The sequence below is a fragment of the Schistocerca gregaria genome, chromosome X, assembly GCF_023897955.1.
Source record: "Schistocerca gregaria isolate iqSchGreg1 chromosome X, iqSchGreg1.2, whole genome shotgun sequence".
Lineage (NCBI taxonomy): Eukaryota > Metazoa > Arthropoda > Insecta > Orthoptera > Acrididae > Schistocerca > Schistocerca gregaria.
The window spans coordinates 558,674,578-558,692,015 of record NC_064931.1 but is presented as its reverse complement, the minus strand read 5'-3'; the positions used below and the strand labels follow the sequence as shown (position 1 = coordinate 558,692,015).

General features: G+C 42.4%; 1 protein-coding gene across 3 annotated transcripts in view; it reads right to left on the bottom strand.

The window, feature by feature from the left end:
- The window catches only part of LOC126299508 (egalitarian protein homolog), a 92,152-nt gene extending 86,011 nt beyond the window's left edge, over positions 1-6,141 (bottom strand). For 2 of the 3 annotated variants that reach the window (XM_049991470.1, XM_049991471.1), the window contains exon 1: positions 4,451-6,103. In XM_049991470.1, coding sequence (XP_049847427.1) covers positions 4,451-5,800 — 1,350 coding nt within the window. In that variant the 5' untranslated portion in view covers positions 5,801-6,103. Of the gene's footprint in view, positions 1-4,450 lie in introns of all 3 variants that reach the window. The other variant, XM_049991469.1, reaches the window with a different exon arrangement.
- Between the last annotated feature and the right edge of the window lie 11,297 nt (positions 6,142-17,438).

Sequence of the window (17,438 nt, the reverse complement as noted above, 5' to 3'; positions counted from 1 at the left end):
GTAACATACAACGTCCTTAGAGAAATGAGATGGGGCACCACCTTGCATGAAGATGAAGTCATCTGAATAATCTTCAAGTTGAATAAATAACCAGTTTTGAGGCATGTCTAGATAGATTAGTCCTGTCACAGTTTTCTCTATGAAGAAGAAAGCAACAGCACCAATGTGGCTGTGATTGGAATGTTTATCCGGAATGTTCAGATTTCAAACTGTTGTCTGTCAAGGAATGTTGGAATGATGGTGTTACCTTTTGTAGTTTGAAAGGTATAAATGTTTGAAATCTGTTCCTTCTCTCTGAATATATATTCTGCATATATTACAATAACATTCAATATACAAACACACACAGCCAGCCAGAGTGGCCGAGTGGTTCTAGGTGCTACAGTCTGGAACCGCACGAAAACTACGGTCGCAGGTTCGAATCCTGCCTCAGGCATGGATGTGTGTGAAGACTTTAGGTTAGTTAGGTTTAAGTAGTTCTAAGTTCTAGGGGACTGACGACCTCAGAAGTTAAGTCCCATAGTGCTCAGAGTCATTTGAACACACACACACACACACACACACACACACACACACACACACACACACACACACACACACAGAGCGCGATCCCAGTCTTTTCTTTCACCATCTCCCAATGCACTATTTTGTGAATTATGTACAGCTATGATGGAATTTCTTGATTTCTAGTGTTAAACCATGTTAAATAATGAATTGTGCTAAATTTCAGACTAGGGGCAGTGTCAGACAAGGCTCTTTCCTTTTACAGTACACAAATTGGTACTGTCTGTTTCACATATGGGCTAACAAAGTTTTTTCCAAATATTTTGTGTATTCTGTGGTTATATTCACATCATCTTCCTGTTCCTCTTTCCCTGGTGAATTACAACCAGATGTTGACTCCCTTCAATTCATTATACTTCACTGCAAGTGTTGCCAACAACACTCTTCAAAACACACAGGCCTACGTAACTTTAAACTACAGCCACTACTGAAGTAGCATTAGAAACTGCAAGAGAACTGTAAAATGGCCCTCTTGTCCCTTTCATAAATCAGGAAAGTTTCCCTTGGCTTGTTTCATAAAAACAACCCAATTTGGATCATTCCAAATGATCACTCAAAACTCGCAGTAAGATTTCAAGAGTACTCCTCCACTAAAGCTACAGCAAAATGCTACTGGCTCTTTTTGCCCTTTCACATTGTCAACTATAAATTCTATATAGGCAACACAGTGTGTTAACTAGCAATTGTATGGTGGCACAGTTTCTGAGCTATGTTGCATTTCCTCACAAAATGAAAATGTAGACTGTGGAAGATCATACAAGAATAGCCGATTTTCCAAACTAACTACATATACTATGAACAACAGCAGTCCCACCATATTTCATAAAGGCAGTGATTATTTTGTCTCGGCCTGTGAAAACTCTTGACACAAAATAATATGGTCAGGATTAATGTTCAAGAAATCCTTACATGACTTACGCACAGTGCCACCAGGAGGAATGGTCAATATTTAGCGACATGAGAGGAACCATGATTTGCAGCAAAAATGTCTCGTAAACATGAGATCTAAAATACATACCTTAAGAGCAATAAGCGCTTGTTCATTTTTGATACTATGAAACAGATCTCTTCTACTTCAAGGTCTTTGCTTTTCATTTTCATATTTTGGGAGCAGGAAGTACTCACCAAAACAAGAGAAAAATGTCTAATACACATGGAACCTAAAATGCGTACTTCAAGAGCTAGGAGCACTTGTTGATCTCCGCTAGTGTGAAGCACTTCTCTTCTGCTGAACAAATGCTCGTAGCTCTTAAGGTATGCACTTTAGGGCCTACGTTCTACTAGATTTTTTGCTTCGAATGACTATTCCTCTCCTATCCCTGAGTACTGACCACTCCTCCTGTGACAGCCTGTAGGTATGGCCACTTAGCCCTTAAGAACCCAACTTGGTTCAGCATCAGCTTCAGTACTTCTGTGTTTACAATATCACCCCCCCCCCCCCCCGAGCACATAATTTCGCAAAATGACTAACAAACTCTGTGATTCAGTTTTTTTTAGATTAGATTTACTTTCATTCCAATTGATCCGTAGTGAGGTGGTCATCCATGATGTAGAACAAGCCAGTAAGACAATAATACTTACAACTAAAGCAAATAAGCTAATGTACCTTCTACAGGGCCCAAGTCGAATGATCATCATTTATTTATTTTTAACGAACACTACATGAAAGAATCATTTTACAACATTTATTAAGATCACATTAATGTACTGAATTTAAAATTAAAATAAAAAGTGTTTTTATTTTTGTTTATGAGGTAATAAACACAAAATAGAACTACTTATTTACAGTGAACACATTACTGCACTGAACTGGCCCAGAAAAACACACACACACACACACACACACACACACACACACACACACACACGTACGTAAGTGACTTTAAATCCTTGTGAACATTATTTTGATTTCTAGTATTGATTCCATGAACTTAGCTGTTGGTTTGAAAAAGTGATGTATTTTTAGTGACAAATTTCATTAAGGAATAAATATATTGGGAAGTAGTAGTTAGTATCCCTAGTTCCCTAAACAAGCCTCTGCAGGATGTTCTTGAATTCACACCACATATAACTCTTATTGCACATTTTTGTGTCTGGAAAAATTTAGCTTGTCTTGATGAATTACCCCAAAAAATAGTCCCATATGACATTATGGAGTGAAATTAACTGTAGTATACCTGCCTTCTCATTTTTATATCCCCTATGCCTGACACAATTCACATTGCAAATGGAGATTTGTTAAGGTGCTTCAGCACTTCTGTGATGTGCTCCTCCCAGTTGAATTTATTATCAAGCTGTAATCCCAAGAATTTAACACTGTCCACTTCTTCTATCTGCTTGTCATCATTTGTTAGGCATATACTCGAGGGACACCCCTTACAAGTTCTGAACTGCATGTAGTGTGTTTTTTCGCCACAGTTCAGTGACAAAGAATTGGCTAGGGGCCAGTGATTAATGTGCACAAATATTTTATTGGCCAATTTTTCTAAGACTACACTTCATTTGCTACTTATAGCAGTGGTTGTATCATCAGCAAACAAAACAAACTAGGCATCTGGTAATGTTACTGATGAAAATTCATTGGTAGGGCCTATACACAAGAAAAGGTAAGGGTCGTAAGATGGAATCTTGCAGGACCCCACATGTTATTAGTTACCAGTTGAATGATACCTGATAGCTTAATACATGTCTCTTTTATAAACAATTAAGGAAAATAACGACTGCAGTGAATGGCAGAGGACATCACTGAAATTTTAAATATATTTTCTTGCTTAAGAAATATGGATTTAATGAGAAACTTATCTTTGGGGGCACACAGAGAGGTTATTGGCTATCTTCAGTAACTCCAGGTCTGGCTATTCTCCCCGTCACAATACAAGGTAATTAATGTCTTCAGCCATTACGTAGGACCAAAAAATATTTTGCTAATGTTCACTTGTAGGCATACCACTCCAATTTTTGTGCTATTGCTTCATGCAGGCCTTGTAACATTTTCATATATAGGGTGCGGCAGCATTCATAGTAGGATATTAAAAAACACACCATCAGGCAGTAATTGTAATTTATTTATTACCTCTTATGTCAATTAATAGTTAAAGGTATGCCATTTACTAATGTGTAAGTCATTGTCCATTGCGTGGATTACTTGAATATGACTCCTGTCAAATGATGCCCCCTCAGTGAATGCTATCTAAACATGCTGCAAGACTCCCTTCTTCCCCAATCAGGTATGGTTGATGTTGATGTGGAACAATTATGGTTTCAAAAAGATGGAGCGACCTCACATGCAGCCAGAATTTGCATGGCTTTCTTGCGACAGACATTTCTCGGAAGAGTAGCCTCATTTCTCATTTTCGTGGCCGCCTCACTCACCTGATCTTTCCTGTGCAGACTTTTTCATTTGGGGCTACCTGAAGCAAGAAGTGTGCAGAACAGGTTGTGCCACCATTCCTGAGTTGAAGGATCTCATCAGAACTGCAGTCGGCAATGTCCCAAGGAATATGTTACGCCAAGTTATGGAAAGCTTCCAACACTGCCTAGATGAATGTGTTGTGCAAAGGGGGCATCATTTGACAGGAGTCATATTCAAAAAGTAATCCCCGCAATGGATAATGACTTACACATTAATAAATGGCATTCCTTTAACTATTAATTCACATACAAGGTAATAAATAAATTACAATTACTGCCTAATGGTGTGTTGTTAATATTTTACTATGAACGCTGCAGCACCCTGATTATGTAAAAAAGAAACACTCTATAGACTTACCTCCATTTTTAAATTCTGGCTGAGCATTAATAAGATCAATTACACAAGTATTAAATGCATCTTATGGAGTATTTGCATTGAAACTAGAGTAAAAATGTGATGCATTATGACACTCACCTTAGTAACAATCTCAGATTCCAACAGTCTCTGCAGCCCACCATTTGACACCAAAGAGGGGCAAGTAATTAAATCAAACAAATATGCTTGGCCTGATAATGTTCCAATTTGAAATAATGTCAGCTGCCCTTTAACACCTAAATTTATTCCCTCACAGTCAAATGACACTGCAACAGGTTTTCCCGATTTTGCAGCCGACAAAATATCTTCAACAATCTGAAGAGATTCTTTCACATTCACGACGACTCTAGTTGCCTGCATTATTTTTGCCTTCCAGACTTCAGCACTTCCACTGTCATTCACTAAAGAAGTTGCTGCATAAGAGCGATCCTTCTCTGTATTATCTGCTAATGTCTTCATCACTAAAGAATTAATACGCTGCTTTAGGGACTGATATTGAGGATTTTGTAGAGGCTGACTACCAGACTGACAAACTGCTGAATTGTTCGCTTGAGTAAGAGGTTTGGCACACTGACCATTGTTGACTGCACTATTGCTTCTGATCTGTTGTTGGTGTGTTGGACTTGTTTGAAGTGAATCACTTTGACTAACACAGTTCTTAGGCAACACTAATGTTACAAGATTAGACTGCACATTAAACACATCAGAATGCATTTTTAAGAAGGTCTGAAGGTCTTGTGGCGTTTTGAAAATATATGAAAGATGTTCAGGAGGAAATCTTACAGTTGCTTTACTAAAAAGTTGATCCACCAACATTGGACCTCTGGAGTCTATGCACTTCGTGAAAAATTCAAGCAAGCCAGATGTTACTTCTTGATCCACTTTCATCAGTTCAAATTCACGGAAAGGCTGTGGTTCCTTTCCCTCATATTCTTTCAATATAACCGTATCTTCCTTAACTACAAAAGCATCTGGATATTTTAACAAAAATTCTTTAAACTCTCTTATGTTTTGGCCTGAGATGTGTCTCACCTCCGGTGAAGCTTGGGAACGGTGACCCAACAAACTTTTAATGGGTACATCAATACCGGCACCATATTGCATTAACTTGTGGCTAAAATATTCGACAGCTTCTTGAGCATAATCTCGTTTCCCACTACTGTATTTCACTGCATTGTTTCCACTTTCTTGTTCCACACTGAGGGGGCTGTAGCCATTTACGTAAACATAGTCACCATCAAAACAAAAAAGCGCTGGATACTGGGAGAGAAACTTTTTTAATCCAGACTGTGAGCCTCCTGCAATTTGCCTCATTTCCTTGGTGAATCCTTTTGCACCAAACTGACAGCTTAGGTCGTGCAACGTACGCGGGCCACCCTTGTCCATCAGTCGTTCAAAGAAAAACAGCAATGTCATATTCCTCACTAATTCATATTCCGTACTGTCCATTTCTAGTAATATTGTTGACGCAAAACTTAAGTCAAAGAGAGAAATGAAAGAAACCTAAAAAAAATCTGTCTGTCCCCAATGCTCACACACTCACACACTCTCACTCACAGCTCAACACATTTTGTAACAAAACACACTAGCTGCCACCCATGTGACGGTTAACTGCGTTAAACAAGTTAAAGTTTCTTCTGGCGGACGTTGGGTATGAACATCATACTGTCGCTTCGTCACTCAAAACATTTTTTAAAAAAAGTAACGCCCACGATAAACTGCACTGTTATATTAGTACACATATAACTCAAAAATAAATACACTACGTGGCCAAAGATAAAACATTTTTCAGAGATGTAGCATTTGAGAAAAATTACAGCGCACCGTATGCTACTCGGAACGCCTGCGTCAAGAATTTTGCTTAAAAATTATTTTGTAAGCAGTTTTACGTAAAATCCATGTTCTTTTGTGTCTTATAGGACTTATCGAAGTAGTCATGTATTATTAAGTATTGCTTCTACCAGTACCATATAGCGTATGTCAAATACGGTCATTTTATTGTAGTATATGATTTGTCGAACACAAATCATATTCTAAAATAAAATGACCGTTCCACACATGTCGATCTGTCTGTGCAGATATCTGCAGAGATGTCTACGCATGCAATAAGTCATCGCAAATCAGATGCATTAAAGCGACACAAATTCATCTTTAATGTTGTTGACTTGTAAAACCCTCCTTCCATATAGTCCACAGTGTTTCCGTAGAATCGGGGGACCACCTGTTCGTGGATGCAAACAGAATCCACGACTGTTAGAGCTGTGAGGTGTGTGCGACGTATTACACCGTAGATTTCCTGGGAAACGTTTGTTGGAGGAATCGGATTAATTCTCTGCACCGTGTCTAAATAATGGTCGCCAGTCTCATCTTGACTCGCGAGACAGGGTTAAAATTGTCACAAGTCATATATTCCCCCTATCTATCCATCGAACTCGAAAAACCTATCAAATCCGATCGCTAGACTGGAAAACGAGCTCCGCAAACAGTCACTGGTCCACAACCAACATATTTCTACCATCTTCTCTACAGGCAACACAGTATCACAGCCTAAAGTAAAAAATTAGGACGGTACACACAGGAATACGACAAACCTAATCTTAAATGGAACAAACGGAATTTGCTTCCTAAAAGACCTCAGCAAGTTTGCCTCATTATCAAACACTGCTTCCAGCTAACTAACGTTTGCATGTTGTGATACGAGGCATCTGCCCACCGAGCAAGCGCTCACTCACTGTCACACCATTGGTCATAAAAACTGGAAAACCACTTAGCCCTTCAATCTATGCCCGGGAAAAACACACTTCCCAATGATTTCAGTTTTCCATAGCACAACACAACTCTCAAAACCTCAGCTCTGGCTCATAGTGTCCGTGACTCTCATCCCACACTTGCGAAGACACTCAGCAGAACTTGATTTGGCGTGCTCCAAATCTGTCTCCCAAAATTACACTCCTGGAAATTAAAATAAGAACACCGTGAATTCATTGTCCCAGGAAGGGGAAACTTTATTGACACATTCCTGGGGTCAGATACATCACATGATCACACTGACAGAACCACAGGCACATAGACACAGGCAACAGAGCATGCACAATGTCGGTACTAGTACAGTGTATATCCACCTTTCGCAGCAATGCAGGCTGCTATTCTCCCATGGAGACGATCGTAGAGATGCTGGATGTAGTCCTGTGGAACGGCTTGCCATGCCATTTCCACCTGGCGCCTCAGTTGGACCAGCGTTCGTGCTGGACGTGCAGTCCATGTGAGACGACGCTTCATCCAGTCCCAAACATGCTCAATGGGGGACAGATCCGGAGATCTTGCTGGCCAGGGTAGTTGACTTGCACCTTCTAGAGCACGTTGGGTGGCACGGGATACATGCGGACGTGCATTGTCCTGTTGGAACAGCAAGTTCCCTTGCCGGTCTAGGAATGGTAGAACGATGGGTTCGATGACGGTTTGGATGTACCATGCACTATTCAGTGTCCCATCGACGATCACCAGAGGTGTACGGCCAGTGTAGGAGATCGCTCCCCACACCATGATGCCGGGTGTTAGCCTTGTGTGCCTTGGTCGTATGCAGTCCTGATTGTGGCGCTCACCTGCACGGCGCCAAACACGCATACGACCATTATTGGCACCAAGGCAGAAGCGACTCTCATCGCTGAAGACGACACGTCTCCATTCGTCCCTCCATTCACGCCTGTCGCGACACCACTGGAGGCGGGCTGCACGATGTTGGGGCGTGAGCGGAAGACGGCCTAACGGTGTGCGGGACCGTTGCCCAGCTTCATGGAGACGGTTGCGAATGGTCCTCACCGATACCCCAGGAGCAACAGTGTCCCTAATTTGCTGGGAAGTGGCGGTGCGGTCCCCTACGGCACTGCGTAGGATCCGTGCGTCGCTGCGGTCCGGTCCTAGGTCGACGGGCACGTGCACCTTCCGCCGACCACTGGCGACAACATCGATGTACTGTGGAGACCTCACGCCCCACGTGTTGAGCAATTCGGCGGTACGTCCACCCGGCCTCCCATATGCCCACTATACGCCTTCGCTCAAAGTCCGTCAACTGCACATACGGTTCACGTCCACGCTGTCGCGGCATGCTACCAGTGTTAAAGACTGCGATGGAGCTCCCTATGCCACGGCAAACTGGCTGACACTGACGGCGGCGGTGCACAAATGCTGCGCAGCTAGCGCCATTCGACGGCCAACACCGCGGTTCCTGGTGTGTCCGCTGTGCCGTGCGTGTGATCATCGCTTGTACAGCCCTCTCGCAGTGTCCGGAGCAAGTATGGTGGGTCTGACACACCGGTGTCAATGTGTTCTTTTTTCCATTCCCAGGAGTGTATATTTACAAATTCATTCATAAACGCTAGACGCACAAAAATGCATGGTACAGACGAAAAATCTGGTACCGAAAAAGCCTTGATATTAAAAAAAAAACACTGTTCTCATAAGGCACAGATTGAGTCATTGAAAACACAAATGATGGAGCTGACGCCCACTTCATCAGCCGACGTCGATGGCAGCAGATGCTGCAGCAGCATGTGGCGGGCACGCGCCAGCAGGTAGGGCCGGAGTGGTGAGGGGGGGCACTGTGCCCGCACTCGTGAGGGGAAGTAGGGCAGGAACAGGAACGGCGTCCCATAGAAAATGTGGGGAAGGCTAACCGAGGACTGCGTTTTATTGGCAGGAGTCTTAGAAAATGTAACAAATCTACTGAAGGCTACACTTGTCCGTCGTCTTTTGCAATACTCCTACGTGTGTGGGTTCCTTACCAGATAGGACTGACAGGACATCAAGAAATTTCAGAGAAGGGCAGCACTTTTGTATTATTGCGAAATAGAAGAGAGAGAGTCTCTGAAATGATGCAGGATTTGGGATGGACATAATTAAACCAAAGGTGTTTTTCGTTGCGGCGGAATCTTCTCGCGAAATTTCAATCACCAGCTTTCTCCTCCGAATGTGAAAACATTTTGTCGTCGCCTACCTACATAGGGAGAAGCCATCATCATAATAAAACAAGGGTTGCAGAGCTCCCACAGAAAGACACAGGTGTTCATATTTTCCGCGCACTGTGTGACATTGAAATAATAGAGAATTATTGTGAAGGTGTTTCTATGAACCCTCTACCAGGCACTTAAATGTGATTTGCAGAGTACCGATGTAGATGGAGATAGTGTCGTCCTCATCGAGGTCAGTGGTCGACGCCGGAGGCATCACCGGGCGCATTAGACACAATTGCCTCACGGGACCCAGCAATGGAGGAGGCTGCGATGGCGTCAGGTGCAACGGGCTGCGCAAGCAGTGGCATTTGAGGAATGGATGTAGAGACAGGAACTCCAGGCCCCAAATTCGGCGCGAACTGGACCATCTGCAAAACTGGAACAGGTATCAGCGGCGGCAATTGTGGGGGAGGCAGTGGGCACTCTGGAACAGGCCCTGCTGTGTGCAGCGACAGCTGGTTGAAGTGACGGTACATTCGTACGTCAGGAGTGCGGACGACACACTGGCCCCGGCCCCGTGCAATGCTCAATGATAGCAGGAACTCTGTTCAGCTGGCAGCCGAAACCACAACCCAAAGAAGTGCACGTAGCCTGAACCATCACAGAGCTGGCAATGCTGACTGATGCAGCATCGGATGCAGCAGGTGAAGGAGTGTCAGTGTCTGTGGTTGGCTCCCATGTACCAGCTCCTCTGGTCTCTCGTCCTCCACTGGAGTGAAATGATACGAACTCAAAAAACAATCTAAAGCAGGTTCAGGAGACCTGCCAGATGCGTTCTTCTGCATCTGAGTTTTAAACATACGAGACGAGCGTTCAGCTTAACTATTAGGTTGAGGATGAAAAAGGGGAGCTCTGAGATGGCGAACACCAATAGCCTGACAAAAAGATGAAAATTCTAGAGAAACAAACTGGGGGCCATTATGGGTAATCCCAGTATTTGGGAGTCACTAAATTGCAAAAATCTTAGATAGGGCCGAAATAGTGGCTGCTGCAGAAATGGACGGACAACACACCATGTAGGGAAACTTGGAACAGATATTTACTACAATGAGCCAATACTGATTTAGGAGGGTCCCAGCAAAATCGACATGTAGAAGCTCCCACGATAACTGCGGCGTCGGGCAGGAGGAAAAAGACTACTGCAGGGCTGTCTGATGCTGAACATAGTGAGTGCAAGCAGCAATAAGCCATGTAACACCCCCATCTATGCCCGGCCAACAATACACATGCTGGCAGGCCAAACCTTTTGTTTGAGAGGTCCCCTAATGGTCGACAAGCATAAGTTGCAGTTCATTACAGCATAAGGAAGTGGGAATCAGAACCAAGGGAGCAGCGCCCTCTGTAGCTAACAAAAGAACACTGTCAAACACAGAAAGGCGGTGCTGGAGGGTGAAGTAATTACGCATTGGATCAGAGGCACAGCCCGGGGGTTTTCCCGGCCAACTGTGCTACACAAATAGAGGACCCCGCTACGTATTGCGTCCACGGCGATGGCTGATGTTATTGCGGCAATGGTGATGGGAAAACCATTGACAGCATTCTGATTCTCAATATTTAAATGTAAACAAAGCAACCTGTCCTGATGGAACGCCAGGTCGGAAGGCGAGATAAGGCGCCACCGTTGCCGTGTTGCGCCATTGGCCAGTAATGGATCTGATAGCAATAACGGTAGAGGAAGGGAGCCCATTGCCACAAACAATGCACTGCCTTCTTTGAAACAGCAGCCGGGGGGATTCAAGAGAGCAATCAGTGCCTCGTGATCCATGATTAAATGAAACTTAAAACCATAAAAGGAGACTTAAAATTTCTTGAGGGCGAACACAATCGCTAAAACCTCCTTTTGAATGTGAGAATACAGCTGTTGAGCGGGAATAAAAGTCTTACAAGCATAAGTAATGGGTTCGTCATAGCAGTCCTTGTGTTCGTTCATCAACACCGCACTGTGACTGTGCTGAGAGGCATCTGTAGCCAACAGGAGATGCTGACCTGGCTGGAAAGCGGCCAGGCATGGGGCAGATTGAAGCTTAGATTTAAACAAAGCGAATGCTCGGTCTTAAGCTGGGGACCAGAAAAAACACATTTTTATGCCAAAGTGCGCGCAGTGGCTGAGCAACAGTGAATGTATCCAATAGAAACTTATGGTAGTATGCAACTTTACGTAGAAAAGCCTGCAGTTCCTTAATGGGGATCGGCTGCAGCAAAGCCAAAATTGCGTCAGCATGGTGATGCAGTGCCTTGACCCTTGCGTGAGAAACCTCAAAACATAGGTACTCAACTGACGCTCGAAAAAATTGAGCTGTAGCTAGATTGCACCTGAGACTCGCACACTGGAAACAAAAAATCGAAACCTGCTAAGGTGATCTTCAGTGAGAGAATCTTAAACAATGATATCGTCAAGGTAATTGATGGAGCTGGGTACAGAGGTTTCCAGCTGTTTAAAAAAAAAAAAGGAAGGAACTGAAAAATTGCGGGTGCGCTAGCACTGCCAAAAGGCAAGCGTTGATTGTTTAAAAAAAAAAAAAAAGGAAGGAACTGAAAAATTGCGGGTGCGCTAGCACTGCCAAAAGGCAAGCGTTGATATCGGCATAGGCCGAAAAGTGTTTTGACTGTGAGAAGGCGCCTAGTGGCCCCATTCTAGGGAAGTTAGAGATACGCTTCTGACAAATCAATTTTGGAAAAGCAGTGGCCGCATGACAATTCTGCAAGTAACTCGTCAGGGTGGGGCAAAGGATATGTATCTATTACAGACTGTGCAATAATCGCGACACTGAAAACTACAGAAACGAAGCTTAGCTGTCAGCATTTTAACGATGACTAGTGGTGGAGCCCATGGTATTGTGGGCCTGAAAACTGGTGGCACAACCTAACCTTGCAGGAAATAGAGACGAAAAGTCAGAATATGGACTCCAGTTCTTGATAGGAAACTTGATCTGATACTAAATTTACCACTGAGTGAGGACAATTCAATCCCGCGTCCGGCCATCCTGATTTAGGTTTTCCGTGATTTCCCTACATCGCTCTAGGCAAATGCCAGGATGGTTCCTTCAAAGGGCACGGCCGACTTCCTTCCCCGAAGAGACCGATGACCTCGCTGTCTGGTCTCCTTCCGCAAACAACCCAACCCCAACTAAATTTACCTCATCAGAAATGGAGAAACCAAAAGCATTTAAGGCATCTAACCCGAACAGGTCTTCAGTATGGGAATGATCCACAACAATGAATGGGATAGCGCGAACAACAGATTTATAAGATAAAGGGGCAGAGGGCTGACCTAGGATCAGAATCTGATATTTATTTGAGCTAATCATCCTCTGCAAAACCTGTGTGAGGGGAGGGGAGCCCAAGTCCACTATGTTTGTGTGTTTATTAACGTCACTGCAGCTCTTGTGTCAATTTGCACTTTCAGCGGTTTATGAAAGTCGATAAACTATTTGTTTGCAGAGACAGCCATTCTCGAGGTACAGTTTATCTCAATTGGTACTACTGTGTCTGCCAAGTTTTAAGAGGAATTCCTCACAGATGCAATGTGGCTTTTCTTCGACACTTGTTGTAAACTGCCCAACACTTAGGGCACACAGCACGCTGGTGTTGGACGAATCAGTACAAGCAATACAAAAGTGGGGCATGTGGCTGCTGCTATGAGGTGGCCTGTTGCTGCTCCATGCTGCCCCATTCGATGCTGAGTAGAGGGTTGTACAGCAGCAATTGCTTCCCTGACAACCTGAACGCTTGGAGTGTGTGTGATGGAGGATGACTGAGCAACTTCAGATACCTCCCCCAAACAGCAACCTGATTGCCTGTGGTCCATGACATTTCCATAGACTGTGCTATATTGAGCACATCTGTAAGCGTCAGACTGTCCCATCCCAGGTCAGACAAATAATATAATGCGCCATGTGATAAGCATAGGACTAGTGATGGATACTAGTGCAAATTTACAATGATGGCTCAACCCATGTAATTCTGCGGTCCAGGATTTGTAAAATTAGTTTGGGTGTTTCTGACAATGGTAAAGTCCTACATGTGTCACAATGACATGGGTTCTGTCACAGTAACAGATTGAGTGAAGATTGCACATTTCCTCATTTGATAAGCTGGCCCGTTCTTGCAAAGGTGCAAGTTTGCACAACAACTGACACATGTGCAGCAAAAGCCAGGAAGGGAAGAAAGAAAGCCCTACACAGTGCTTGCGAAAAACTTGGAAATGTTGGTGTAACCCCATCTTGTAACAGTCCCAATCTTCAGCCAATTCATCAAATGGGGGAAAGGGAAAGGTTGAGGTGATGGGAGAGTAACCTGCTGCGAATATGCAGACGCCGCTGGATTGAGAGCAGTGGCGAGTACCTGCTCCTGCTTCGAGAAAGCCTGCTGGAGGGCAATGAGACATAGGAGTATTTCTTACATTGATATGGTTGTCAACTGACTTAACACTGACATTAAAATGCAGAGAAAACATAACCCTCACTCGTCGCCAAGTCTGTGTATGGAGCATAGTATGTGTAAGATACAGCTTTTGCGTAGCACTGCACACTTTTAATGGACAACAGTACAACAGTGTCAAGAAAAGGCCGAGCAGTCGTTTGCGATAGCTTAAATAATGCTGTTTCTTTGGTAGCTCACCAATAGCATGCCGGGGGCCAGCCAAGGTGGCCACTATAAGCAGGGCTGTGAATTTTATCGACGTGTACACTCTGTAATTGTGCACATTATGAGTGAAGGTACAGCAGTACAATTACGTTGACGGTTAACTCATTACAAATAACTAAATCACAATTCATAAATTAAAAATTCTGTCCACCTAAAATGAAAATGAGTCTAAATTCACAGCACTTTTCAAGAAGCACTATTTTGACTTTAAAACTAAAGAATGCTTGTGCACACAGTCATCCTAAAGCACAAAATATAACTGATTTAAATACAAGAATGCCGACCGTTGTGGCTGAGCGGTTCTAGGCGCTACAGTCCGGAACCGCTCGACCGCTACGGTAGCAGGTTTGAATCCTGCCTCGGGCATGGGTGTGTGTGATGTCCTTAGGTTAGTCAGGTTTAAGCAGTTCTATCCTTTAGAAAATGCTAACAGTTTTGAACGGTTGATAAGACATGACAAATCAACTTAAACCCGGAATTCAGACTATAAAACAACATGCTATGGGATATTTATATGCAATGTACTACAATATTTTTAACTGAAATACATACATACATACAAGTGATAGTAGCATTGCTCATTCTTTACATGTATACTCCCCTAAAGTAGAAAATTCTTTTTCCTTTAAGTAATCCTTTAGAAGTTTCTTGAACGACCTTTCAGTCATGTCCTGTAAACTCGTGGGAAGATCTTTTATTAATTGTATTCCTGAGTGTTAAGCACCTTTTCCAGCAGCTCTCAATCTGTTAGGTATACGTCTCAGTTAATCTTCATTTTTGTGTCAAATGAACATCCACATTTTATTCTAGCAGTGTGTGGCCTTTGATTAATTTTTGTTTTCTATATGTAAATTGATTAGGAAGTCAATATTTTTAGATTATGGAAGGCTGTTCTACATGAACCTGTTTCTTATTCAAAACGGTCCTTTTTTCAGTTCTAAAATTCTTTTTGTGTTATTGCTGTTGGAGTTTCCTCAAATAGTAATTCCAAATTATAAGTATGGTTCAAAGAGTGCATGGTACACTGTACACAGAAGCCATTTAAAAGCATAATGTGCAAGTTGTTTCATAATAAATATTATGGTGGTCAATTTCCAACACACACTGTCTATATCTGTATGCCATGTTCATTGGACCTTACTGTCAACTGTACTTCCCATAAGTGTTATAGAATTAACTTCTTTCAATCTTGTTTTATTTGTGAATATATCTATGTGATCTTCCTCTTGTCTATTTGTGAACACAATGAACATTGTCTTGTTTTAGATTTTTATTTCAGTCATTATGTATGAGCCACTGTACTGCGTTATTTGTTGACACAAATATACTTCTCTCCATTGTTTCCAGATTTTCTTCTACATTCACAAATATCATGTAACCCACTCACAATCTTTTATTGATCCTCCTCACTGATTTCAATATTGTCTACAAATAGATAGTACAGAAGTGGGCTAAGTACAGACACTTGAGGTACATTATACTAACAGTGATTTCAGATAGCCATCCAGATTCTGTTGTCGCATACTACTTTCTGTTACTGACATAAGACTTCATCCACTGCAGAGCATGTCCATGTATGCCACAGCTTTCAGGTTTTTCATTTAGTAGTGTGTGGATGCTTTATCACAAGCTTTAGACAAATCCAGAAACATAGCAGATACAGAATTTATTTTGACTAATGTATCTAGAAAAGATTCTGTTCGGCCTGAGATATTGGTTTCTGTAGATTTCTCTTTTTGGAAACCACAATATACTAGAGTCTGATTGCTACTTACCTCTAGGAATGTGATCATCGTTAATATTTTTGCGAAACTAGACAGTAAAGAAACTGGTATGTAGATATTTAGGTCACCTTTGTCACCTTCCTTACATATACCTTGCTAACTTTTAGGCTCAATTATTTCTTTATTCAAGTACTTTATTAGAAGAGTTGATATTTCATCATCTCCTGTGGACATCTTGAACTTTATTTTCTGAATTGCTTTTATTTAGTTCTGTTCTTTTTACTGGTTCCAGGAACATTGAGTGGGGTGGTTGTCCAGGTGTTCCAGGATGCATTGACTCCTGATGGTTTCCTTACTGTTTCCAAATTTTGCACAGTATCTATAAAACTATGGTCGACTATATTAGCAGTTTCTATTGTTTACAATCCTTTGACTATTTCTTTCAGTGTTGAATATGTCCCATGCTGTTTTACTTTCATGATTTGAATTTGCTTTGGCTCTGTTTCTTGAAAGGGCTTTTGCTTTCTCGTTGATTGCCTGACCTCCTCCTGATATTGTTTAAACTCATCAGCCAGAACATTAAGATCACGCACCTAATAGCCACTATATCCAACTTTGGAATGGATAACAGTGGCAATGCTGCATGACATGGAAGCAGCGAGGCCTTCGTAGGTCACTGGAGGGAGTTAGCACCACATCTGCACAGAAAAATCACGTAATTCTTGTAATTCCTGGAAGGGGGATGATGGGCTCTGATTCCAAGTTCAGTCACACTCCAGATGTATTTGATCTAGTTCAGATCTAACAATCTTGGGGACAGGGGCAGCACATCAATTGGAACTTAACTCTGTGTTCCTAGAACCACTTCATCACACTCTTCGCCTTGTGACATGGTGCTTTATCTTGCTGAAAAATGCCACTGCCATAGGGAATTATGATCATCATCAAACAGCGTATGTGGTCTGCTCCTTGATCGTCATGATACCTTTCACTAACTTCACTGGACACATGGATACCCATATGAATGTTCTCCAGTGCACAATGGAGCTGCTGCCAGCTTGTCTCTGTCGCACCCTCGCATTTGCATGATGAAGAAGGTATCGTAATTCATCAGACCTTCATGGTGAGATGCTCTGCCATGGCACCAACGTCCAGTGGTGATGGTCACATGCCCAAATCAGTCATAGTTGCTGACATCATTGTGTTAACACATTGGCACATGCATCAGTTGCAGGGGCGCTGACTTATAAAAAAATATTGGAGGGGTGGGAGCATACTGGGGGAGTTCCAATGTTTCTTAAGCATTTTAGAGTCATATGATCAACATTAGAACCCCTAAAGCTGGACTCTCGATAACTCCACACTCTGGGAAACTCGACAAGCATGACACATTTTTTTGGCTTTGAAAAAAGAAACAAAATATAAACACACGAAATTTTCGTAAAAGGCTAATTCAATTTACAATAATAATCATACTTATAGACTATTAGAGAGCAGTGAATATATAGCTCTGAAAAGACTGAAATTATATTTAAATAAATCTTAAACTACCGTATCATTAAAAGAACAAAACATAAAATATTCCTGTCTCACAGTGATACCAGTTTGCTTAATAAGTGAAATAACTAATTTAAGCTTGCTTTGAATAAGGCTCAGGGTTCCTTAAATACACTACTGGCCATTAAAATTGCTACACCAAGAAGAAAT